Below are 26,262 nucleotides of genomic sequence, written 5' to 3' on the forward strand. Positions count from 1 at the left end.
TTATCATTAACTCACTGTACGTATATCGAGGAAAATCAGTACATGTGCATGTTTTAATTTTTTTTTAATTGCATTTTGGAGAGTAATATGCATACACAAAATGCTGAAGAAATTTGAGGTAGTGTACCACTGTTTTCTGTAGCTTTTATTCGAATTCGTCATTCCCTTATTATATTCCAGAGTGCATGAGGGAATGATCTATGCAATATTATAAAAATTGTCGTTTGGACTTCTTTATCGTTTTTCTTCAGCTTTATACGACATGTTTTTCAATTTTCAACAGATATATAGAAATTTTGTTCAATATAAAAAATTATGGTAAAAGTCTCACTGAAATTTATGAATTTTATAAGAAATACTCATCCATAAACAAGACTGTTTGAACAGTTGGCACAAGCTGTGTTCTGGTGTAATAATTTATGCATCAAGTTAACAATAAGCGATATTACGTCTGTTTCGCCTTATTCGCAAAGTACTTTTCGCTTCCAGCCAACTTGTATTCAAGGTTAAGCCAGGTGTAACTGCAGTGGACTGCAGCAAAGCTACCGGCAGTTGTGTCGCCGGAGTTCGAGAGTCGTGTACGCAATATTGAAACCTTTACAAGCTTGCTGGCTGACTCAGAGGATGAAATACCTCGTGTTTTCGCTGTGGGTGATAAGTTGTTCGCAGTGTTTTAGCGAAGCTTCGAAGATCCTGGCTATAATGCCGCTCCACGCCAAGAGTCATTACATTCCGTTCGAGCCTCTCCTGAAAAGGCTGGCGGAAAGAGGGCACGAGGTTCGAGTCGTGTCGCACTTTCCTCAAAAGGTGAAAATCCCGAACCTTACCGACGTTGACATCTCGGCCAGCCTGCCTCCAAGGATCGGCTCGATGGACCTCGGCGTAGTAGAGAACTTCACCCTATGGACAAACGCTAAGTATTTATGGAAAAACGGCGTCGGTATCTGCAGGCCGGTATTCGAGCATCCCGGGGTTAAGAAGCTTCTGGATACCAAAGAGCGGTTCGATCTGACGATCTTCGAGATATTCGGGACCGATTGCTTCCTGGGGTTTGCAGAAAAATTCGGAACCCCCTTCGTCGGCGTCACTTCCAGCATCGCCATGCCCTGGCTAACCGACGCTTTGTCCAATCCTGACAATCCCAGCTACATTCCACACTTTTTCAGCCGATACCCCGGCCACATGAGCTTCCACGAGAGACTCCTCAACGCGGTTTACCTTCTGGCTTTAAAGATCGGCTACAGATTCTACTCGGATCAGCCGAGCTACGAGATCGCCAAGTCTTACTTCGGCCCCGATCTCCCGCCTCTCGACGTCCTTCGGTCCAAGGTCGGTCTGGTTCTCGTAAACGGGCATCATTCGGTGACCAGCCCGCGGGCCATGGCACCTGGAGTGAAGGAAGTCGGCGGTATACACATTCCGAGTTCCGGTCCGGCCCGGCTCCCGAGAGAGTTGAAGGAATATTTGGACTCGGCGGTGGAAGGTGTCGTGTATTTCAGCATAGGTTCCGTTCTGAATAGCACGACGTTTCCGCCGAAGAATCTGGCTATTCTTCGGGAAGCGTTCGGTCAACTCCCGCAGCGCGTGCTATGGAAATGCGACGAACGGGAGATGCCGCAATTACCGAGAAACGTGAAATGCTTCGATTGGGTGCCGCAGCTCTCAGTTCTCTGTATGTCCCCCCCACACCCTTGCCGTCCCACTGAAAACATAACTACGTACATATACATATATACCTATATGTATACGTGTGTATAACGTGTAATCCAATCGTTCCGTACCCTTTGAGAAATCTGCAAACTTTGATCTTGCCCGACGGCCGATGATCCAATCAGCCGTGAGAATCGAAATTGCTGCCCCTTCTCCCTTCCCCCTCCCTCAGCCATTCCTCGGCCATTCGCTTTGAATTCCATTTCGACTATTAATACAGATTATATTGTAACATTTCTGCTTTTCGCTTGCAGGCCATCCGAACGTTCGCGTTTTCTTCAGCCACGGAGGGCTCCTCAGCACTCAGGAGGCCGTGTACTGCGGAGTTCCGATTCTCGGAATGCCAATTTTCGGGGACCAATTTGCTAACGTAGCCCATAGCGTGCAGCAGGGCTACGCCTTGATGACGGACTTCTACAATCCATCCCACGACAATATCTACGGGAACTTGAAGGCATTGCTGACCGACAACAGGTGAAGTGAATCCCGATCTTGATGGCATTTTTCGATTGAGCCAACCTCGGGCTTCCCCGACTTTTCTTACCCTGTTTTTCAGGTACACCGAGCGCGTCAGGCAAGCCTCGAGGAGATTTCGCGACCGGCCGCAGGCTCCACTTGAGGAAGCCGTCTTCTGGGTCGAGTATATTCTACGTCACGGGCCGAGGGCTCTCAGGACTGCAGCATCCGAGCTAGCCTGGTATCAGTATCTACTCTTGGATGTTGTTGCCGGCGTATTATTTGGCTTGGTGTTCTTTTTCTGGATTCTTAATAAACTTTTATGCGCGATTTTTCGTCGCCGGAAATGTCCAGTCGAAGATAAGAAGAAAAAGAATTGAAGAAGCTGTTTGTTCGTAAAAATAAGAAGTGTTTTCAAATGTTGTGTGTTTACCGTGATTGCCAATTGAAATAAAGGACCGCAGCCTGCCCGTGTCGAAACTCCTGTTAATGTAAAGCCAATAAGAATGAGACAGAATACCCTAGATGTCTGCAATTGTCGGGGAGTTCAGCCAAGACGTGGTATGTGAACGAGCGCAGCATCACGATGCTTATTTCTACACGCGTACGTAACTTTGTATTTTACAAAGTGATAGCTGGTTAGCTAGTAGAAAAAGTTTCTGCATAATTTTGCATTGTATCTTGCCTGGTCCTATTATAAATGTGCAGCTATGCAAAGGCAAAGCACGAACCGGAAGTTCACTTCTCATTCTCCACTGTTCCGCTTTGCACACAATTCGCAATTCTCTACGAAATAATAAAATCACCCTAGAAATTACAAAAACCTGTGGTAGTCAGACTCGTCTCTCGCACTTAATAAATGTGCACACGTAGCTAGTCGAGAACGTTGTGTAACGTCGAATCCAGTTTATAAAATTTTCACTTTGAAACGTTTGAGAAGTGAAAAAAGTAAAAGATCATAAGTTTGGTACATTCGTCGTGTATTGTTTTATCGACATGTCGCTTGCACTGTAATGATCGAGCTGAAAGGTTATAAGGTTAGGTTGTAGGTTGTAGTCTCTGCAAAGTTTGGGGAAAAACATTTTTAAATGGCCTCAGATCTTCCGCCGATTATCGCCAGACATGGTGGCCCTGAGATAGATGAGGTAAGAATTCGTCGGCGGAAATAGTTTCTTTGGTAGACGACTGTGGCATTCGCGAGAGCACACTGTTCTCTGAAACTCTTTCAGGACGATTGCGGCTACGTATGGCAAATCCCAGCCGCAGAAAGGTGCCAGTGGACGAAGGAAACGCAAGACTGCCTTACGGACGCGGCGATACAGTACATACCCGGTTTGTTCTGCGCATTTTCGTCGGAGAACACGGCGTTAATCACTCTTGGAATTATTCTGTACATGCTGTGGCTCCTTTACTTGTTCCTCATCCTAGGAACTACCGCCGACAACTTGTAAGGGATGGCATAAGACGCGAAAGCGCCCCAGATTACATGTGGCTTGACGGAAATTTTCCTCAAAACAGCTTTTGCCCCGCTCTGAGCATAATCGCCGAGATAATGCACCTCTCGGACAACATCGCCGGGGTGACGATCCTCGCCTTCGGTAACGGAGCACCCGACATCTTCACGGCCCTCGTCGCTCCCGCCGAGGAGACGGTCGTCATGTTCAACGAGCTCATTGGCGCCGGGGTCTTCGTTACCACGGTCATAGCCGGTTCCATAGCCGTCGTCCAGCCGTTTAGAGTAAAGTTTCGCCCGTACATCCGCGACACCACGTTCTACGTCGGTGCCGTATGCTGGATAGCCTACGTTATCGGCGACGAGTCCGTTCACATATGGGAAGCCATGAGTACGTTCTTCCAAGTGTTTTTTCCAAACCCGTAAAACGGATCTTATTCTTCGTTATTCCAAGGTCTCATTTTCGTGTACGTCGGATTTATCGTGGTCGTTGTCATTGGGCAGATGATTGATAATAGAAAAAACGTGACACAAGGTTGGTATGACACAAGTACCGATCCAGTCTCATGCCTGCGGATTCCGTCAGCCTTCGTGACAGAAATGTCCCTAACTGAGCTCTGAATTCAGATCGAATACCGAGCCTGTACGACCGCACCGTGTTGAAAACTTACTTGGTTAACCGGGACGAAACTCTCATCCCACGGCTACCCACACGCGCCAAGGCTGTCGGATTACAATCAAAACTGGGTAAGTTCGACGACGCTGAATCTCTTCGCTTCGATCGTCAATTTAGCCAAGATCAACTGCACGATCCGAAGAGCATCCTCCGAACGCGACGGTAGTCTTACCATCTTGAATCCATGCGTTATATTCAGACATCGTGTTGGACGTTGAGCGGAAGAATGCCTTGGCCAAAGATGACACGACGGAGGATTCGAGCGTCGACGACGGCGCTTCTCGCCGACCTCAGGGACTCTATCGAGAATTCCTCTTCGACGTTTCGCCCATGAACATGGAGGACTGGTCGGAGGCTTCGAAGTGTACGCGCATTTACATAATCCTTCGAGCGATCCCTATGGCCTTCCTACAGTTCCTGATCCCCGTGGTCAATCAGACCGCGGTGAAACGAGGCTGGTCGAAGCTCCTCAACTGCACCCAGCTCTGCATCACGCCTGTAGCCATTACTTTTCTATTTGACGGTAACGAGGATCTACTTTCGAAATTAATGAGTCAGCAATCGAACAGTCAGACAGAGTAATGAGCTAACCGTGTGTATTTTGTCTTGAGGTATTCAGTTTGGTCGTACTCCATTGGTCCCGTTCCTTTGTACGGATTGGTTTTGGTGCTCGGGATCAGCGGCGGGGTGTTCGTTTTCCTTACAACTGACCTGGACAGAGTGCCGAAGTATCACAACGTGAGGCGGAATTAGCAGCTTCGTAAGTTTAAATGTCTTGAACAGGCGATTCACTCAGTAATGAATTCAGGCATTCGCGTTCCTGGGATTCTTCGCAGCGATGGCAGTTGTATATTTGATAGCTAAGGAAGTCTACTCGGTTCTCCACACAATAGGGACCGCTTTGAAAATATCCGATAGCACTTTGGGAATGATGTTTCTTGCATGGGGAAACAGCATCGGTGGTGAGTCATCAAAATTCTCGAGAATAAGGAACGTTGTCCCTCCACATGTACATACTCTGCATGAAAATCTATCCGGTCAGTTCATTGAGAATTTTCACCTTCATTCCCATTCTATCGGTGGATCACTGGACTCCTCTGGAGAAGCTGGAAAGGGGGATTTGTGAGATACGATCTATAAAAAAAAAAAAAATAAATAAAAATCCTCAAGACAGATTCACTCCACCTTTACAGCCACATTAGCATATAAATCCGTCAAGATTGACGTGGCGTCGGATCAAAGTGGAACGGAGTACTCCGTTTTATCATTGTTTCAGACCTCATATCAAACGTGGCGATAGCAAAGCGGGGCTATCCTCGAATGGGGTTCGCCGCCTGCTTCGGAGGGCCGTTGTTCAACACCCTCTTGGGCATGGGTCTCACCTACGGAATCGCTGCGGCAAAACACGATGACCTGCGAACTCACGTAAGAGCCAGCGCTATGGGCCCCGGGTGCATAGCCTTTCTGCTGTGCTCGCTCATGGCCTCGGCCTCTTACCTTACCACTACCGGTTACCTCGCCCGACGATCCTACGGCTTCATGCTCTATAGCATTTACTTCATGTTCATGCTAATATGCATTCTCAGCGAGATTGGCTTCATTCATCCCCTGGGGTCAGATCACAGGGATGACTGAAAGCAGCCTTTTTCTTGCAACAATCGTGCGATACATGTACGCAGAATGACATTGTATCGTATTATATAAATGTGTAACATATATAGGTAGAAAGTAGATGGCCGTGGTGATAAGAAGCGTTGAATAAAATTCGAACGGCATTTTGTGAATTTGAACTTCCGTTTTTCCACATTTCGAGCCCGATTTGCAACGAGGCTTAAGCCAGTATCCAGAATTAGCAGCCAAACGTTCCAATGTTCATTAGAATAAATGGGTGGTGAAGTCCGAAAATCTAAATTTTATGAAATACTTTGAACCCCCAATACCTTAACAGAATCATGAGGATAAAGCTGAAGTACATTTTTCTATTTCCAAAAAGATTTCAACACGTTTCACTGGTAACTCTCTTTTCTAGCTTGAGCTTGATGAATTTGCAACGTACGTTTTGTAGCCGCGCTGGCCACTCGGAACGTGACACCTGCACTCCGATGTTTCGTCGAAATGAAACGTTTACCATTCATTTATTCGTTGTTTATTTGATTCGACCCCTCGCTACGTACCCAAACAAGCATACAAATCCTCCCCTTTCGGTATTTATGAAAGCATGTAACAACGATTGTCGCTAATCTTTACAATATTTTTTTTTCCGAGGATTCAAAATCGAATGTCAGTTTCTACCGCAGTTCTCGAATAAGGCATATCGATAATTATATCACACTGTATAGTTTTTAGGTATCCCGAATATTCACTCGCGCGATTATCATTGCATTTGAAAGGCTACTACATATTGAGGTTTAATAGTTTTTGGTTATTTTTAAATTTGCTAAATTTTTCCCCTTATGCTTCGCGTTACAGAACTGGGTTCAGCTGTAAAATTTTACGCTTTTCCGCACTTAACGCAGATGTCCTGTGTTTGTTCTGAGCTTGGATCGCTTCACTTAAAAGGACAGGGATCGAGAAATAAATGTATAAAAAAGAGGTCGAAATGCTCGCCAAACAATACGAACCCTGTCCCTCTGCCACTCTTCTACTCTAATGTCTACCCTCATCGGCACGGCACGGCGACGCCGAGCTATACGTATTACGGTTTATTGAATTTCAAATTCAACTCAGGTATCCTGTCTCTTGTTTTTCCTTCGATTTTTTGTTTTACTACTATATGGGTATGTGCGTATAAGATTCTGACATAATGCGAAGTTTGGAAGCGTTCAATTTTCCGGTGAATTTGAATTCCTTGAACTTACAAACGTGCAGCATATTTGCTGTATTTGAAGCATAAGCGTTATCTCTATATATATGTAAATTTGCCGGAGGGCAAATTTTCCTTTTATTCTCTATCCAAGGAAATCTGTTCACCGTTCGTTTCGAACGGTCAAACATCTGTATTTCCTCCACAGGTATTTATCCTTGTGGGATTAAATACGATGGCGGGTTGTCGAAATGGATGGGATAAAATTAAATCCGCGTGTCAAAGTTTGAAGGACAGATCCCTGATGCGCGTTCTGAATTTGATGCAATTAACAAACGTCGAAATGGCGAGGGATGGATGGAAAGTTGAACGAGTGATGGAATATAAACTTCGGTGTAGAGAGACGTCGAAAAGTTTGCAGGTTATACGACGATGGTTGATGGCTGGGCGTGTGCCGTTATCGATACCATTTCGCCAAATACACGTAGCCATAGCCATCGCACAGGCATGGGTGCAGTTTGATGGAAAAAGTTTTTTCCTTTCGGACGATGGAATGGCGAAGTGCTCATCTATCTACGGTAAACACTTCTTGCAAGCTCGAGAGTAAATTTTTACCAAGATTTTATGCCCCTTCTCGTGCGAGGCTGGGGGAAAGGGTGGCGTCGAGGTTCTTTGACACGGGGTAAGTATATATGTATAATAGGGTAGGCACCGCGATTGGTCGAAAATGGTTATGATTTCCGAACCGGCGAACAGAACTTAACCCTTTCAGTCACAGAAGCCACTGTAGTGGCAACCTTTCCTTTTCTTCGTTTTTTTATACTCCATGTAAAATCGTACATTTTTCTTGCATGTTCAGGTAAAGAAAATTCTTAAACTTAAGAATGATTAGGATTTTTCGTGAATCTATAATTGTTACTAATCCTCGTAAATAAATATGTGCACAAGATATCGCATTTTCGTGAACGAAATTCGTTAGCGGAGAAATTTGATAATAATAAACGTAGGTATACTAAAAACGCTTGGCATTCATTGCTTGACAAACAGAGATCTCAGAACGGACATTAAATTTACAAAATTCAACGCATAGGGGTAGTTTTCACCCACCTTAGGGATGCATACAGATAATATTGGGATTTGCTCCTATTCCCGGCCTAAATTTGTACTGTCTCAAAGTAAATATTTATATAAATGTCATTCAAGTCCACTTTCTAAAACCATGTTGATAATTCATCCTGTTTTCACCCCATTTTAGGGGTCGTTTTTGGTTTGATCTGGTTTTGACATCACGTACGGTTTCAGTCTCGAAAAATACATGGGAAACGTACAATTGCACTTCCATGTCAAAAAAATTGATTCGCCTGACCGAAAGGGTTAAGAGCCGCCATCAAGCGGCGCATATTCCTTAGGATTGGCGATGAGTAGCTGATGCAGGACTCCGCGAATTTAAGAGCCTGCAGCAGGGAGAGGATCTCACTGCAGATTTACGTCAGCAGCACCGGCCGCCCCGGAAGTTTGTGAGTCAGCTCGAGGGCCGTCCGGGACGCGTCTCCCTAGCTGCACGTATTCGACATAGATCGCAGCGCGTATGTATTCCATTGTGCACGAGTATTCCGTGTTTCCATGCGGATAGTCCGGCGCGGCCGTTAAGGGGGCCGCAATATTCGGAAACCGCTGACGCGGCCCTTCTCCCTTCTCTTTGTCAGGTTCTTGCGGCCCGGCATTGAATCGGCGATCGGCGTCGTCGGACATTGAATATCATACTACATTATACGTGCACGTCAGCCGAAACTCGAAACTCGAGTCATTCCCGTCCCCATCGCCCTCCGAAAGCTGCGGGAAATTTATTCGTATCTGAAGCCGAACGACTGGATTGAAGATAGGAATAAAAAAAAAAAAAATTAAATAAATGCTGGGATAAAAACGAAGAACTCTGTTCGTATGGGTTGAGTGAAAATTTCATCCGGACTATTTCGCGGGCGATATTAATGAGGAATTTTTAGGTATATAGGTGCTTCGTTTTGTTTACTGCCTCGTTCCAAGGTGGGACGGGTATCGGTAAACGTCGATCGGTCGATGGAAAATGGTGAAATACGAATGGAATCGCGGAGCTTTAGGGGCAAATGGAATCCCAAAATGGAACTGAAATCGCGAACAGCCGTTGGTAATTTGTACGGTTCGTCAGGCACGGGGATACATTACACCTACACGTGCGTACGAATGGTTGTGCAACATCAATGGGCAAGGCCGATTTAATTTTCAACCTCGATAAACAACGAATGCCGTTCCTGCTGCTGCACGGGCTCTAAAAATCTATTATATTTATAGAAAATTGGAGCGTAAAGCATGGAGTCGAAATAGTAAAAACAAGTTGAACGGCGTGGCGGTGGCCGCGTGCTCGGTGGCTCGGAAAAATTGGCAAACAAATTGCACGGTCGAAGATATCGGGGCACCGAGCTCCGGCCGTGCAAAAAGACAAATGGATAATATCGGACATTGCCTGTCGTAAATTTGATCGGGAACTACTGGTCCGCGCAGTTGCAGTGCAGCGGTTTGCAGTCTCTGCCCCTGCGGATATAGGTAGGTTTATATCTGCCGTTTGATATTGCGCGTACCTATCCTGGCAGCCGCCAGCCACCGTTATTCCGGATATTTGAAAGCTTTCATCCCGTCAGCACGCCGCCGTGTCTTTTCGAATTTCTCAGCTGTGTATTTAACGCGTACGACCGATGACGTACTCCGCAAGCCCTTATGCTTCGAGTGAAATTAGTGGTATAGCAAGGCCGATTCTGCGTACAGATCCGGAGAAAAACCTCACCTAAAAAAGAACGCTTTGTGTCCGAGCGGTCAAGTGACTGAAATGTAGACGTCTGTACGATGTCGGTATCGGGATCTGTGCGCAGAAACGATACTAATATACTACTGAAATTCTTGGCCAAAAACCGACGGACGCAGAAAAGAAGATAACGATTAGAAAAAAGATGTATCGATGCAACTGTAACGACTTGAGCGTCGTTTATTCTGAATGAGAGGAACGGAGAAGAAGATTTGCGAGTGCGAAGAGAGACTGAGCACGTGATGCAACCGATTCCGAGAAATAAGTTCTGACAAGACGCGAATTCGACACGTTTAGAATTTTCCACCGAAACCGAATCTGTATTTTTGCCATTTATCAACGTCAGTTGCCTCTGCTGCGCTTGGAGTTGTGCATTAATTGTCTGATAGACAGCTGGATGGGGTAATAATTCACATAGCAATAGCTGAGAGGATAAGGTGCATACCTATACCGCCAAGATTTGGTTGGTTGGAAACATGATTCGGTCCAGTTCGCAGTGAGGAAAATTTTCCTATCACTTTTTACGAGTATTTTATTCGGTAAGCCTTTAAAATTGATGGTTCGATATGATCCAGCGCTTTTCCTCTCTCCTTCCCCCTTCGCCCCTATCGTTTTCCCCTCTAAGTTTGATACTCTGCCTGGAAATATATATTACATTATACCTATATAATATATCGAAATCTGATAGAATATATTACAAGTGTGAGATATTACGGCTCGTATTACTACGAGAAAAGCGAAATTGGAAATAACGGAACAATGATAAATCTCGGATTTATATACGTGTTTTCGAGCGGCACCTTTGTCGTGATTTACGTCCCAGTTCTTGCGAAAGTCTTTATTGAATCGCCTCCTTTTGCCTCCGTAACAAGAGAGCAAGAAAATCAAGGATAGGTATACGAGTATAATGTATACACGGTTCTGCAGTCTGCTTTAATTTTTCTTCGGTATTCTACACAGCGATCGTGAAATGAGATCAAAATCGATTTACAACGCCGCCCACCGAATTTATAACGAGAGCAATAAAAGGATGGATCACCTCATCGAATATTTACGCTGTAAGAGTTTGAATAGAAGACGCCGAAGACTTAACATCGAATTAGTACCTCGTAGTCCATATTTGAATTTATCCTTTCGCTTGTCATCTACTCAATTTTCTTTTCTTTCAACATAAATTTCGTTATTACTAAACAAAGTCTAGTCACATTTTTTTCTAAAACTGTGAGTCAAAACATTACAAGTTTGGCAAGTTTATAACAATGAAAAGTGAAAAGCCATATACCAAAATGAGATCTGTGTAACGAAAATTGCGGAACCGTCTTAGACAATAATAAAGAATAGTAAAAACTGAGAAAAACCAAAAAAACAAAAATTGTTTTTGATTGAAGAAAAGACTAGTCACAGAAGAATGATCACAAAAAATCATTTGACAATGAGCATTATGTACATATAAAAGGCGTCTTTTAATCTTGCGAATGAATGGCTGGAAGAATGAATGATTAAAAATAATCAGTATTTGCAATTTTATTTATATCATATAAACACCCCAGATTTATTCATTTGTCAAACAATGAAGAAGGTATGTACAGTTTTCATAAAAACAGGATAATTCACTCGAAATTTCTATAATAAAACGACATTGACCGATTTTAATCTAGAAAAACAGGTTTGGACAATTTTCTTTATAGTTTACACCTTGTGTCTAGAATAATAAGTTTTTCGCTTTTTTTTGTGTGCGTTTGTTTCCTTTCGATGCGTAAAATTTCTTAAAAATCAACCATAAACGTCACAATGCATCACGCTTAATGCCGGGCTTGATCTTAATACAGCAGCAAAATTCGGTTAACCGGGGTAAAACTGCGGAGAAAATTGCGAAAACCCGTAAGATGGAATTGCGAAAACTCGGCGCAAAAAATTCCCGGTGACCTGCATTGCTTTTCTTTTCTGCAGCCTCTCGACTCGCCGCTCTCTCCTTCTCTCTCTCGCTCTCACTCCAAATACTCCAAGGCCCTCATTCCTCTTCCCACGTTGAGTTAGCCGGTTCTCGCGTCACGTTTCCACGACTCTGCCAATGTAAGCAGCAATTCGCGGTCCTCAAAGCTCGCTTCCGAGCTCCGCCCTCGAACACATTGGACAGGAAAACCTTCTACATGCCCTCTGGGTGGTAGGTACGTCGGGTAGAACCTCGGTCTATTTACGCGGGTGTATTACCATCGCGAGCGTTTCGTACAACCCCAAGCTGTCGAGCGATGTACGGTGGAAACCAGCTACACACCTGATGGGCGCTAAGCAGGCCTCGAATATGAATTCTAGGTAACGATTAAGCCTTTTCGTCTAGTTAGGTATACAAGGTCGGTTCTGGATACAGATTCGCACACCGATATTTATCGAGACTTGGCCAAGACGCAAGCCTTTTTCTAGAATTGAAGCCACTCAGAGTACACGGAAAAAAAAATTCAGCTCGTGGAACTAAATATTAGATAGTTACTTGTAAACAGTTCGTCGAACTAAACGTTCTGTTATTGGAAGAGCACTGCATGGTTCGTATAACTGACTGTTAGTCAGCTGTCATAGCTGTACGTTGTTCAGCTCTCTCAGCTAAACAGCTTCGTTCGAAGAGCTAGACCAGAATTTTTCGGCTCCGCTCACAGCGCTTATTATTAAATAGTACAATTATATTGCTATTAGTATTATTTTTCATCATTATTATCATTATTTATTCAGTGTCATTTACATATTTGAATGGACTATTTAAACAATTATCTATCAACTGTATTTAAATCATACTCATGAAATTTGAAGGTTATGAAATATGTCAACGCACCAGAGCACAGCGCAACTTACAGCTCTTAGAGCAAAACCATTCAGCTGTGAGAGCTGAACAACTTGCAGCTATCAGAGCTGACTAATATATAGTTGCTGTAACTACAAGATAGACCGTAGAGTGCGTATAGTTACTGGAGCTGTAGAATACAGCTCGCCGAACAGAATTTTTTTTTCCGTGTAGGGGTATTCCAACTGTTTGGGTATTTCAGAAAAAGGGTTGCGTCTACCTAATTCGTTTTCACTATGCGCACTGAATTGCCAGCGGTTCGCGAGCCGAGCACTCGGCTTGACGCACATTTCGATCCTTATCATTCTCCTTCCATACATACCTACTCTGTGGATTTCGGTTTTTATAACCATCGCTGAATTACGAAGGAGGATGGGCTTCCTCTGCAATCGTTCATGGTATTGACCACGACAATTATACTCTATACGATTGTCACCGCGCTGCGATACTCAATTCCTCGAGCCTCCGTTCTGGTACACCGAGTACGTATACAGACTCGGTTAGCATGTCAAAGATGGAGGGCGTCAGCAGTGCCGAGTATATAACATATCGCTGAGTATGTCATGTGTGTGCTCGGTGGCTGAGATGCCTACTCGGCTGTGCTGCCAGGGTTGACTGTAAAGTCGCGTTGTACCCGACATGCAGAGATGCTCGAGGATTCTTGGCGTGCCGCACGGCGGGTACGCGGCTTTCGACTACCGTCGTCAAAGCGGAGAGGTGCTTTCGTTGGAACACTCCGCGAGAACTAGAACTCGGGGACGGGACGCGAGTCGCTCGCTGTGTATACTTGTAATTACAACTGACTTTGATCTCTCTGTTTGTACTATCTTTTTACCTCCGTCCACCCGCAGTCTCTTTTTTCATTCATTTTTACGCCCTGCATTCCACGGACCGCGGATCGTTAAGGACGAAACATTATACACACCCGCGTGAGGTGAATTACTTGAGATGAATCCTCGAGAATGAAAGGGTTTCGTTTAGCCGCGATCAGGCCTTGAGGCGTTGAAAAACTCGGCGTCCACTTTGGCCCGGATGTTGTTAATGAGAGAATCCGCCCGAGAGCATCACCGGGGAATTTCGCGTTATAGTCGTCCAGCAGCTAGTGGGAAGTGAGCGAACGCGTCTAATTGATGGCCGATACTTAGTCGATCCGCGAGGGGTTCGCGCGGATCAAGTGGACCCGGGACAAAGCTCAGATCTTCGAGGACACGGATCCTCCTCGTAGAACGTGACTTTGTCATCAGTCGAGGGAATCGTCCGAGCGAACGTTTCCTCTGCTCGAATTACGGATGCGAGGGCAAGGTGCCCGCTATCCGGCAGCCATCCGGCAGCCATCCGCGACACCTTGCGCTCCAGCTCCTCGGATTGTAAAACGTGGAACAAGACGCTTCTTGGTCCGGGCTTATCGACACCCCTCGATTTACTGCCACCCCTACCGCAGGCACGCGGCACCATCGACTCGTCGCAGACGAATCTCCGAACTGATTATTCTAAGCCAATCGATCGTGCAATAACGGCGTGTAGGTACCGAGTGAGCAACATGCAAGATCCTGCGATCCGATCTTGATACCGCATTTCCGCATTTCGCGTTGCTCGAATAACCGGGGTAACGACTCTCCCGGGCTTGAATCCCGATGGTTCCAGGACAATCCCTGTACTGCAGTTTCAGCGCAGAGTTATAGGGATCCAAGATTTACTCTGGCAGTTGGCTCTCGCTAATGTAACGAGATTAGATACAACTGTCGATACATCGGCATACGTGCGTGTACGGGGCGCAGGTGTGCAGGGACGGAAAGCCGTTCCCGCTGCGATCGGACCAAACGAATGGCTGCGGACGCTTTTTGTCCGTTCTCATAGTTGCGCGTCATCATTTTATTTTTCAAGCGCAATCGCCCGTACCCGAGGGAAAATTGAACCTGTGCCCCCGGCTGCGGGGAGGACCGTACGCTGCAGCAAATTTTCACCCCACCCGTTGTTTTCCGCCGCAGTTCTGCACGTATACGCTGTTCAAACTTTGAAACTTGGTTACTTTCCGCACCTGCAAGACTTTATTCATTGTAATTAAGGTTCAGAGGATCTAGGTATAATAATCGGAGAATCGCGCTGCTGTGGTAATAATATGTACCTAGTAATATGTCGTAAATATTCCCGAGGCAGCGTGTAATATTAGTAAAGCAGCTCGAGTTCTTTCGGAAACTCCGCCGCAGGATGCGTCAGCGGAGCTTATTGTGATCGGAACGAGTCTGTGGGAGTAAATCCTAACGGAGCATAACGGAAGTCAACAAAGGGTGTCTCAGGACCGACTCGGTGGACGGTCGGCGATGCCTTCCTCGTTTTCGTAGCTGCACGGATGCCGGCCATAGAATGCCGATGCACGATCGGAGCCAGCAGCCAGCCATACGCCGTAATGGACTGGCTTGAGTGGATGTCTGCGGAATATCCCGCAATGAAAAAAGGGGGAAAACACGATAGGAAGAGGAGAAGGGAGAGAGAGGAAAAATAAAACTACCCACCGACGGCAAACGGGCGGAGTTGGCTCGATGCGTGACAGGTTTTTTGATAGATATTTTCCTCAGGATCGCTGGCTGATCTATGGCCTATGCTCTCCGGACTCCGCCAGCTTCCCTGCAGCGTGTGCGCCTGTTAGTATTTACCGCGTCCGTTCGCCTGCAGATACATACTTCTGTAATACCAGTCGACGCCATTCTACACTCTGAGCTTATCGTTAGAAACCGGAACGAATATATTCGTTTCGGTTTTCACGCTGTCTCGCTGGACCAAACTTTTCATGCGAAATGGCGTCCTGACGTTGGTTTTGCACTCGATGCCAACGCAAACATTAACGAAGTTGTGAGATGAGGCACCGGGCTTATCGATGCTTTCGAATCTCGTTTTGGAAGGTTAAGGATATTTCTGAAAAAGATATCTGCAGACACCTGCGCGTTTCGGCCGGAACATTTTCTCCCGACGTTTTTTTTACGGGCACCTCGATTCAGAAACGGATTCATCTCTTCCTGTGACCCATGGAACAAATTTCCGCGAAGTCGGGCGAACGGTCAAGGGCCTTGAAACGAAGAAAACTTAACGGCTGACCGACAGCCGTTGACTAGGAATAGGGAGCGCTAAAGTCCTCATGCCACGAGTACGAGACTAAATTTTTGAATCGAAATGCGGTAGATGTATTTGAGATTTTTAAAGTCATATTGTTCACCTTTCCACGCAGTAAAAAACTCGGTACGCAATCAAGCGGTTGAACGCTAACGAGGCTCTACCGTAAGAGGCTAATGTGTTCTCCTTAAAACACGGCGATATTTTTCTTCTCGAGTTCGACAAGCCCGCATTTCGCATAGAAATTGGCATGCAAATCGTAAGCCGAGACGGCTGGTGCAGCAAAAGGCAGAAGGGGGCGAGTAAACAGGCTTGAACATCCGGGATCAGCCTCTCTGCGCCCGTCGCTTCCGGTAAGCTGTTGCACCACGTTGTGCATGTAAGCCGACGCGCTATAACGCCGTAGAAACAAAGAGTTACCACCGAGCGAAAGAGAGCGCGAAGTGCAGGGGAAAAAACCTTCCAGGGGATGCTGAACCTGGTAGATCCCTCGAAACGAGTGCAAGCGAGGCTTTCGAGTGGCATTCGGGCGAAATCCTGAACGATGCAGGTAATCGTATGCGAATATTATTGTTGCACCAATGCTGGTGCAGAGGAAGGATTTTCTCCTGCTTCGTTGCCGGAGCTTGCAGCCAGTCTCGTCGAGGCTGAATTTTTTATTGATCTTGATTTTGAACGGCCAAGTGCGGTGCAGGGCGAGTGGCAAACGACGACGTCGAGTTTACTCCGGTAAAGACTTTGGAGGGAGGGATAAATTTTATTTAGAAATCGGCAGACCGAACTCGAACCTTCGCTGCGTTTTCACGGGTCGTGAAATAATTTTCCTCTTCAGAACGGAGCGCGGGCAGAAAGCAAGAAGACGTCATTAAGTCTTAATTATTCTTTGCTCTTCGTATGCGTATGCATGTGTATATACCTACATTAGGCTGAAAAAATATAAATTTGTTTGTGCCCGCCGACCCGCAGGTTTGTCTGTATCTACGTCCGCCCGCCTGCCCAACTCGTTATGAATGCACATAACTTAGCGTCTTTTTTAATCACAATGTATTGCCGTGAGAATTAATTCAAATTAACGAATCTTTTGTGAGCGAGAAATGAGAGGGGAGAAGGTGAGGAGGGAAAGCTGGAAAGGACGACGGTAAATAAGTTACTTTTTACGAGTTACCCATAAAAGCTTTCCAACCGTTTCTTATCGTTCAAGAATCCGACGAATGCTAATTATTTACCGTGCGAAAATAATCCATTCGAATTATTTTACGCCCAGGCCACGTGTCGGACGAACAATTGGCTAAGATTGTCACTCGAGCATTTTGAACTTTTGATTTATTAGTCCAGAGACGTTTTCACTCCTTCCAATCCGTTGGCGAGCTTCTCTTGTGTAATAAATCGTTACCGAAGAGTTTCGCCAGTCTAGATAATCCCCAGTCGGTGAAAGGTTTCCTGAAAGATTATGACGCATCGTCAAAGATTAAACTCGCGGTATTGAAACAGGTGGTCGTCTCGCGGAGATTTCCACCAGGGGTGAAGAAGGTAAGAAGAGGTTTTTACGAAAAGTGGTAGCGGTATTTTACACGTGCTTAGACGAATTGGATTCAAACAGAGTTATCATTTTTTTCGTTGTTATTAGCGTGTAAAATGGTTATCAACGTTCGAACCGCAGGAGTGCGAGAACCCGGCTATAGAAAATCGCTGGACCCGGTTGTGCTACGCAACGGGAAATTAATGTTATGCATGCAAATTATATTCCGGGGTCTGCTGGTATTATTTAAATTATACGGGACATCTTAAATCTTAATTAAATCACATTCACAGCTGTTACGCGACTGGTAACCACAAAACTCGGTAACGTATTAACGGTGCTAATGACAAAACCAACCTGCCCCTCGGCCAGCTGCCCTAATTACGCCAGATTCAACGTCACGCTGTCAAGCTCCACTCGATTTTCGACGGAACTCTCATCGATGTCTCGTTATTCCAGTTCCCTTTGATGTGCTTCGCTGAAATCCGATGGTTAACGACTGACTCCGGATCAGTCCAAAAAACTCGGGGCGAAAATTTTGCCACAATTGCGATACCACCAATAGTTTCGGAGTAACACTAACAATAAGTGCGTAAACTAAGAGAGTTCTGGATACAGATTCCGTAACCGACGTTTCTTAGCGAAGACACATACCTAATCGGGCTGAAACTATGGTAAAGCAAAGTGAATCGCCGTTAAGGTAGAGCAACGAAATAATCCGATGATTGATAAACTCAGCCAGAGTTTAAATATCCCACTCTCGAAAATTCTAGAAAAAGGTTTGCGTCTTGGCAAAGAAGTGTCGGTAACGGAATCTGCATATATATAATTCTCATAACTTACATACTACAGCGCGTCAAGCAGTAATGCCTTGCATTTTTCAAAGCTCACATGATACGGGCATTGGATAAGGTTTGGAAAAAAAACAGTGCAATTGTGTGACCGGGATACAGGATCGCGTGGAGGGATCACGATACGCAACACCACGGATTCTGACGGTCGCGAGGTTCAGAAGTGGAAATCCAAATGAAATCTTGGAAATGCCTTGCATGCATTTCGCACGGCTATTCGAGAGACGGATCAATTTTCTGAACGCGACGACGACGAAGATGGCGAAGGAGGAAGCGAACGGTGAAATGAAACGGAATAAGACGGTATAAAATGAAATCCCTTATTGTTTCCGGGCGCCGGGTTTATTATTGTTTCCTTATATTCAGCGCGCCTACGTCAAGCTTAGGTATAATACATTTCTGCATCCTTTCGAAACGCGGCGATTCCTCGAGCGAAAATTCACGTCGTTCCTCCCCAAATTCCCGCGAGCCCTTTTCACCGTGCCGGATGAAATAGGAACGTCGTCCACCTTCGCGAATAAATTATGTGGCAAGTTTTATGGCGCTGGATAAAAAGTGATAAGGATAACGGCAGCTCGGCCAAATGCCATGCCAGGGAACATCGCGAAGGCGCGTAGCCTTGCGTGGATAGTAAATGAAATTCCTTCTTGTATCACTGGACATCTGGCCGAGGGCCCCTCTCTCGGCCCCTTCGCATTTTCCTGGAATGCCATTAAAAAGGTAATATCGTGGATGGCGAGGATGCGCCGCGACTCAGCTCTACACTTATAGGTTGTACCTTCTTGTATGCCGACCTCCGACGGTCCGTGCTTCGGAACTCCCGTTGATCAGTGATGCGCATGAACCGGGAAACATGTTTTCAACATCAGCTGCAACGACGCCAAATAACTAAGGAAATCTGCGCATCTAAATATCTTCGATCTCTAAACGATAGCGTGATAAAGTCACGTGGCATGTTCGGGTTTAATACAGATGTAAGAACCGTTCAAAATTGTCGATAAATATCGTTAGGAAAATTGTTGATGGAACAAAAAAGTAAGTTGAGAAATAAGAAGTTTTCTTTGGTCAGCGTTTTCTTCCATATATATGTATAGTTACACGTAACTCAACCAGGTTGTGTACATATAGGCATCTATAAATGTTGACGACGTGGGGCGTATAACCGATGGCCATGGCCCTGCGTTTACAGACACACGCACGTACGTATAATACATGTACACATGCGCCGGGTTAGGAATTCCAGACATATTTGCGGAGAGGTCGAGGTCACTTAACCGACACTTATTCGAGGCGATCACAGCCGCCCGTTTGCTCGGCATCCCGCCTGCCTGATATCGTTTTCTGAGTGCCAATAATACACAGGTCCGGTAATATTTCCACCCGGGAAGTCGGCTGCTCGCGGGGTTGGCTCGCGGGATCTGCCAAGGTCAGGTGGAACGATTCGGAGCAAATCGTTGAAGATCTCATTTTTTCACATTTTCCAAGGAGCACCCGGACTCCGGGTCTGTCGCAATGTCGGCCTGCGGGAGTTTGAGTCGATTGGAAAATCTGAAGGTAGGGTATGTAAGTTTTGCATATTGTATTCTCGAGTATTCCGACGGGTATATTCGTATAATAAGTGTATCGGAAAACTGGATCCACGCGTATTAGATACGCGGGGCCGGCCCGACGCGGGTTTTCCGAACGATCAAAATAATAAAAATAATAAAGGCAGGCCGGTCGGATTCCGCCCGTTCGCATAATATCGAAATTTCTATGCGAAACTCACGCCTCCGTTGGCGGAAGCCGGGCGCGTGATCCCGGAAAAGAGTCAGCCGAACCTTTCGCATTTCGCGGGGACGATTGCAAGGGGGGGGGGAGAAGGAACAGGTACGCGGTCCTATTTTGACAGGATGGCGGGGGAGGTAAAGAAAATATCGAGGGGGTGGAAACCGCGGTACCCGCGCCGGGGCGGCATTAAAATATATCGAACTACGACGACACGTCGGCGGCGTGAAAATATCGCGACAGGACCTAAGTAAATACGAACAAGCCTCGAGGAAGGCTCTCGACTCGATTTCATTCCCGCCGTAGCGAGTCCGCTGCATGCGAATCGTGATTCGAAGGAGGGAGTAAAACGCGCCTGTTATTCCCTCCGGCGATCTTGACGCTCCGCAAAGCACGCGAGCTTTGTCGAAGCTCTCGTCCCGGCTGACCGCGGCTGCCGATCATCCGTCGGAATCGTCGACGGTGGTAAAGGGCGAATTTTCCCGCGACGTGCCCTTCGCTTCGATTTCGATCCGCCTCCGCATGCAGGCGGCTCGGGTTTAAAATTGAGTTTTATCTCTTAGGTTTATGGTTATTGAAAGAACTGTTCCGAAAGCTAACTTGGCAACGGGGTGTCGTAACGTAAATCCTACCGGTGATAGATACGGGGAGTGAGACGGTGTTGGTGCCACGATATCGAGCCTATATGTATATGTCTTTTATTCGAGTACGGTTAAACTTTGAACTTTCCTCCGATTCTCGAACCCGCCCCTTCGACCCGATCGAAAAACACCCCGAGCTACGAATATCGCGAGGAAAGGCCCGCGGGAAATCTCCGCATGATTTTCGAGCGGTCATGCGGTCATCGTCGAAGTTTTTTCGACGCCTCAGCGTCGCTCCAACGAATGATTACACCGGTAAACATGAGTTTTGAATCTGGGTTCTAGATGTCAAATTTTGATTTCTTCCACGTAACTAACTAACAAATGAAAAGATAGTTTTATCAGACAAAGTTTGCTTTTGTAGAATCCAGAACGATATTTCGGATTTTAAGAAAAATCACCTATTTTATCAAACATTTATTGTGAATAACAGTTAAACAAACTTCAGTTTTGCATTTAAATCACTTTTATTAAAAAGAATCGAAATTTATTCATCCCAATAGAAACTCAAAAGTAATTGATTTTTTTTTTATTGACGTGTGTTAAGGGCACCAATCGACACACTCGGAGAAAGAAAAAAAAACGACCAATCATCGCATTTCATGAGCAGTAACACATATTTACGTGGTGAACTGCTCTAGAATTACAGTTTCCCAGACAATGTTTATCTACGATTCACTATAAAAAATATTACGCTAATTATTATAAAATGTGAATGACTTCCCTCAGGTAACTATAGTTCTTCTCTGGTTGCAGCAGGATCGTCGGTGACAAAGAATGTCGAAAAAACAGAGGTACACGTTTCATCCATCTCCCGGGGATAATTTCCGTCGATTTCTTCCACGTCATAGTTCCGGGAGTCGGTTCAAAGTGAACCTTTGTCGATGTTTGTCGCAGCACTTGATTATCGTCGCGGCCGCGTTTGACGGATGCGCGGCGTTTATAATCAAGGGACGAAACAGCGGAGCCAACAGCAGGAGAGAAAAAAATACATATTCCGGTGCACATGGGCGGCGTATTTTTTTTTCATATCGACCATTTTACACGAGCTAAATTTTGGAAAAACTCAGTGCCGGATGATACAGGGACGATTATCAACGGCGTATCGGACAGGCAAGGAGGACATAATTTTTCTCTTCGGGATCAGATTGATCCTCTCGTAGCTCGCACAAATCCACGAGTCGTTGATCACTTACGGCGGGTGTACAACCACTTCCGAGGGTCCTGGTTCTCCAGCTTTTTCTCCATTTCCCTTCCTCCCCCTGCCCCGCCCCCGAGAGGGCTGCGACGCGTCTTTACGGGCATACACCCTTTGCAAGAAATTACTGCATGTTTCTCGACGCCCGCGGATGGGAGGCCCGGCAAGAATCCGCGGCCTTCTTTACGGCTAAGTGTATAGCGAGAGCTTTTGCCGGGAGATGGGAGTAATTTATACGGTCTGGGAGGCAGGCGGGCTTCGCCGAGGCTTTTCGACATATTTAGAATTCAAGATTTTCTCAGAGAAGGCTTTAGGCCCCGATCCTTTTAGTGCCGAGAGAGAAAAAGGTCTTTCAATCTGTCGCTATAAAACCCCTACGAGGTCAAATTTTTTCGCTGTCATATTTCTTCTTCACTCATCATTTATTTTTTTTTTTATTTTTCTTCTTCTTTATTCCTCTTTTCTTATTCCAAAGAGATTTGCAAACTTATCAAACTGCATAATGTGTCTCATGGGCGCTGAATCGAGGCTTACAGGTACAACCTACGCGAGGTAGGTATACGCACATTTGATCCTCGGATAAATACTTGATCAGCGAGTTCAGCCCGGGTCTATGGCGACCCTTTTCCCAGCCAGTCAGCCGATAGCCAGGCGGGCAAACATCCGCTCCTCGAGTGTCTGCAAAAGATCGTCCGCACAGATCCTCCTGGGACAACAACGAGCAGGGTGGATGAAAAATTAGTCCATCGCTACCGCGTGTCTTGCTTTCGAAGCGCAGTATTTTTCCTTCTTGAAAAAACGATATTATTTCCATGATATATATACATCGGGTTGGTCCTCAGTAGGGTTGTTTTTGAATTTTAACGCTTCCAGGAGCTTTGACGGTTGCGAATTAATAAAAAAATATTCCCTGAAAATTTGAGCTCTTTACGTCAATTCCAAGATAATCCGCTTTGCAATCGAAGCATCTTATAGAAATAACATGGAAAAAAATTTCTTTTCCTCTTTGACATTTTATAAGTCGTTGACGCATATACCGAAAATAATGGAGTATATTTTTCTAGAGAATTGAACGCTTTACAAAAAAGCTCCGATACATGAAATTCGTAAATTAAAGCGTTCGTATGTATTCGTCAAAGACTTATCAAATTTCAAAGAGCAAAATAACCTTTTTCCCATTAATGTAGAGAGGTGAAATTTTCAGGGAATTTTTTTAAAATTAATTCGAAAGCTTTCAAGTTCCTGGGAGCATGAGAATTCTAAAAAAGAAACCCAATTAAGGACCACCCTAATATACATATATCGAATATCTTTTTACAATTGTATAACGTTAACCGTGGAATACGATCAAGTAATAATTACATATCGGCAGGGGAATTGCTAATTTGACAGGAAATTATCCTTCTCCCAACATCGAATTCCCGAATCCGGGAATCGGAAATAGAACATCCTGAAACGTGCACGGGAATAATCGAGTAAAATCTGCCTTGGTTTGCAGCGAATCTGTGGGCACTGCGTTAAATAACGATCCACGGCCCGAGCTGCAGGGAAGGACGTGCAGGGGCATGGGGGGAGGAGGGGGGGGGGGGGGAGCATCGAATTATTAAATTGCGTTCACCCGAAAAAATTGATGGGCACTCGATTCCGGTTGATCAAATTTAGAGAATCAATTCGCTGTCAATAATCCGAACGACAGCTCTTCTATGTTACGAGGGTTTGTCTTCGCGAGGCAATCCTAACGTCCTGAACGTGTGAACTTCAATCTCGCGGAGCTTGCCTCGACAATTATGCAGAATACCGTGTATAATAATGCATCATGCCTGATCGAGGATATCGAATCTCTGCAGAAACGAGACGAGTGGAAGACGCGTAGGTCGTGATAACGGATAGTTTAGATCTCGTTTAATTAAAACTTATTCAATTTCAGCTGATCCGATGAGCTTAGCTATAAAGAAACGCCATATTTTTCCTATCTGCCATTCGTCTCCGGCAACTTTCCGCTTCAGAGGTTAACCGGATTTACTCCGCGCGGCAATTTCTAACCGAAGTTGAAAGTCGTCGATCTCCGCGCGGAGTCGCCTGCAATGGAAAAGAAAATATACACCATAACCAGTTACCGGGATTCTCATTTTTTGGTTATTGGTAAAAAAGAAAGAAACGTTTGTTAATTCCGACTGTTTTTTTTTTTTTTTTTTTTTTATCTTTCACAATTTTGCTTTGCAAATGGGTATACGGATGTTTGCCGGGACGCAGTTTTTTCAGGATCCACTGGCGTAATCGCAATTCCACCCGAGTTCTGACACCTTCTTTTCAGTCGGGACAACCTAACTGAGATCCGACCAGTTACCGGGGCCCTTATTACGGCCCTGAGGGAAAATCGAGGCCGGCATGTGGGGATTAAATCAATCAATAAAACACGGCTAACCAATGCCGGAGGGAAAATCCGGGGGAATTTGGGAAGGGAGGAGATCGAGTCGCGTGCGGAGTGATCCGGGCGCTGATAACGCTCTGCGAACTTGGAGGATGGATGGCTTAACGCGGCGGTCGGATCAAGCCGGGCTGCAGGCCAGTCGAGGCTCCTCAGGAGGAGCCAATCTCGATAAACCGAGTGTGGGGATAGGAGGTGAAACGGAAACACCGATATCGAGACGCGCGCGGAGGGAGAGATAAATGGACCGACGCGACGGCGGCTGCTGATTCAGGGAAACAAGACGTTGTTGCCTGCACGGCGAAATGAAAGAGTATAAATCCCGCGAATGCGAGCTATGACGAACTCTTCCACCTTACCACCCTCCGAGGCCTGCGAGATTGGCTGTTTAACTCGGGCGATTTATCCACAAATTCTTACTTCCGGCGTCATTTTTCAATCCTATGCATATAATTGTGTCGGGGCGGGGCTGTAATTCCGAATTTGAAAAGTCACGAAAGTGCCAAGATCCGAATTGCTTCGTCGGCGAAGCTTAAAGTGAAGAAATCAGGCTTTCGAATTGTCCGAAATCCGACGCTCAAAGTTCCGAAAGTGCGAAAATGAGAAGATTTAAAAATCTGAATCATCGAAATTCCGAATGATCGAAGACTTTCAGTTCTGCGAATTTCTGGCTTCGTGAAATTTCGCCACTTTGATCATTCTTTGTTTTGGATTTCCGATATTTTTACGTTCAGAATCTGTGAGTATATTTTAACTTTCGGAATTTTACTCCATCGAAACTCTAATTCTCGGAATTTTTCTCTATCGTACCTTGAATTTTAGGAAACTTGCGTTTTGGAAGTTTGAGCCGTCGGATTTCCAACCATTCGAAACTTTGTTGTTCCGTAAAAGTCTAATTTCTTTACGGCAAGTTCGCCCCCAAATAATTCGGAATCAGGGGCTTTCGGTAGTTTTCAAATTCGGAACTTCAACCCCGCCCCATAATATCCATTGCCGGCAAGCTCGACCGAGCGCAGATTTTCATCGAGAACAAATTGACGAGCAAGCGAACGTATACGAGGAGAAAAACCTTATTTCCACGGTTTTCAAAACAGGCCAAACGTCGGAGGCGAATAAATTGGCATTGCGTCTGCATTACGGCAGGCATGTAAATTTACAAATCCGAGCCGCGGGATCAACTCTCCCGATCGGGAGTCGATCAAAGCGTGACGTACGGATGTGAAATATCTTGGAAACACCGGGATACGTAGAGGTGTACAACAATTTTGATTTACGTGTGAGGATGCACGACGCGAGGGTGGTTTTATCTGAGCGGAGGGGGGGGGGGGGGGGGGGGAGGGAAGCTAGAATCGCGGTGGAGCGCATAGCCGTATAACTTACGATCGCCTCGCATGAGCGAGCTTTTTGAAATGCAGTCGAATCAGCGGGAAGCTCGTTGCACGCGAGCTTGCGGCTTTATCTGAGGTACCAGGTCACCGGTTTTCAGTGTCGGGAGAGCGTCGATGGAGCAGAACAATCTCACCCCTCGGGATTTCCCTCGACCTTTTCGTCGCGGGGCTCAGCACCGTGTTCTTCTTGTTTGAAAGAGAGCGCGATCCGGCTTCCACCTGCGTTACCCACATCCGTACATCTTCCTGCACGCGGCTCGAGGGTCGCGACGATGGACCGACGCAGGGTGAATCTCGCAACGCCGAATGGACTGTGTATGTATACGTAACAAATTATCTATGGGGTGTAAAAACGTCGTTGCAAACTTGTCCGCGGGTTGGCCGGCTTTGATCCGTCGAGAAAGGGTCGAAGGGTTCAGCGGTCAAAGGAAGGCCGTTCAACTTATACAGTCACTGGGCCAGAACATCAGTTTGTCTGCGGTGGTTCACGACATTTTTATTTTCCCTCATCCATCGGCTCCGCCTATCTCTTCCTCCCTTATCGCGACCTGGAAGGAAAGATCCGGACCGCGTGTCGCATCAGCGCGGTACAAAA

General features: G+C 45.8%; 2 protein-coding genes and 1 long non-coding RNA gene across 4 annotated transcripts in view; 2 read left to right on the forward strand and 1 right to left on the reverse strand.

Moving 5' to 3' along the window:
• Window positions 1-26,262, reverse strand: part of LOC138191023 (uncharacterized) — a 55,298-nt gene that overhangs the window by 22,481 nt on the left and 6,555 nt on the right. The window lies entirely within an intron of this gene.
• LOC124216351 (UDP-glucosyltransferase 2) lies at window positions 516-2,640 on the forward strand. 2 transcript variants are annotated; one of them, XM_069137567.1, is made up of 3 exons: window positions 516-1,672; window positions 1,965-2,184; window positions 2,225-2,640. In XM_069137567.1, exons 1-3 carry the CDS (start codon window positions 625-627, stop codon window positions 2,544-2,546), a joined length of 1,590 nt encoding a protein of 529 aa, XP_068993668.1. In that variant the 5' UTR covers window positions 516-624; the 3' UTR covers window positions 2,547-2,640. The 2 variants fall into 2 exon arrangements, with proteins under 2 accessions (XP_068993668.1, XP_046476730.1); XM_046620774.2 differs by having other exon boundaries at window positions 519-1,672; window positions 2,267-2,640.
• Window positions 3,255-5,930, forward strand: LOC124217762 (mitochondrial sodium/calcium exchanger protein). Its single transcript, XM_046623794.1, has 9 exons — window positions 3,255-3,311; window positions 3,396-3,613; window positions 3,685-4,010; window positions 4,074-4,154; window positions 4,247-4,366; window positions 4,495-4,818; window positions 4,915-5,033; window positions 5,104-5,257; window positions 5,572-5,930. The coding sequence occupies exons 1-9, from the start codon at window positions 3,255-3,257 to the stop codon at window positions 5,928-5,930; spliced, it is 1,758 nt and encodes a 585-aa protein (XP_046479750.1).

The sequence above is a fragment of the Neodiprion pinetum genome, chromosome 1 (genome assembly GCF_021155775.2).
Source record: "Neodiprion pinetum isolate iyNeoPine1 chromosome 1, iyNeoPine1.2, whole genome shotgun sequence".
NCBI lineage: Eukaryota > Metazoa > Arthropoda > Insecta > Hymenoptera > Diprionidae > Neodiprion > Neodiprion pinetum.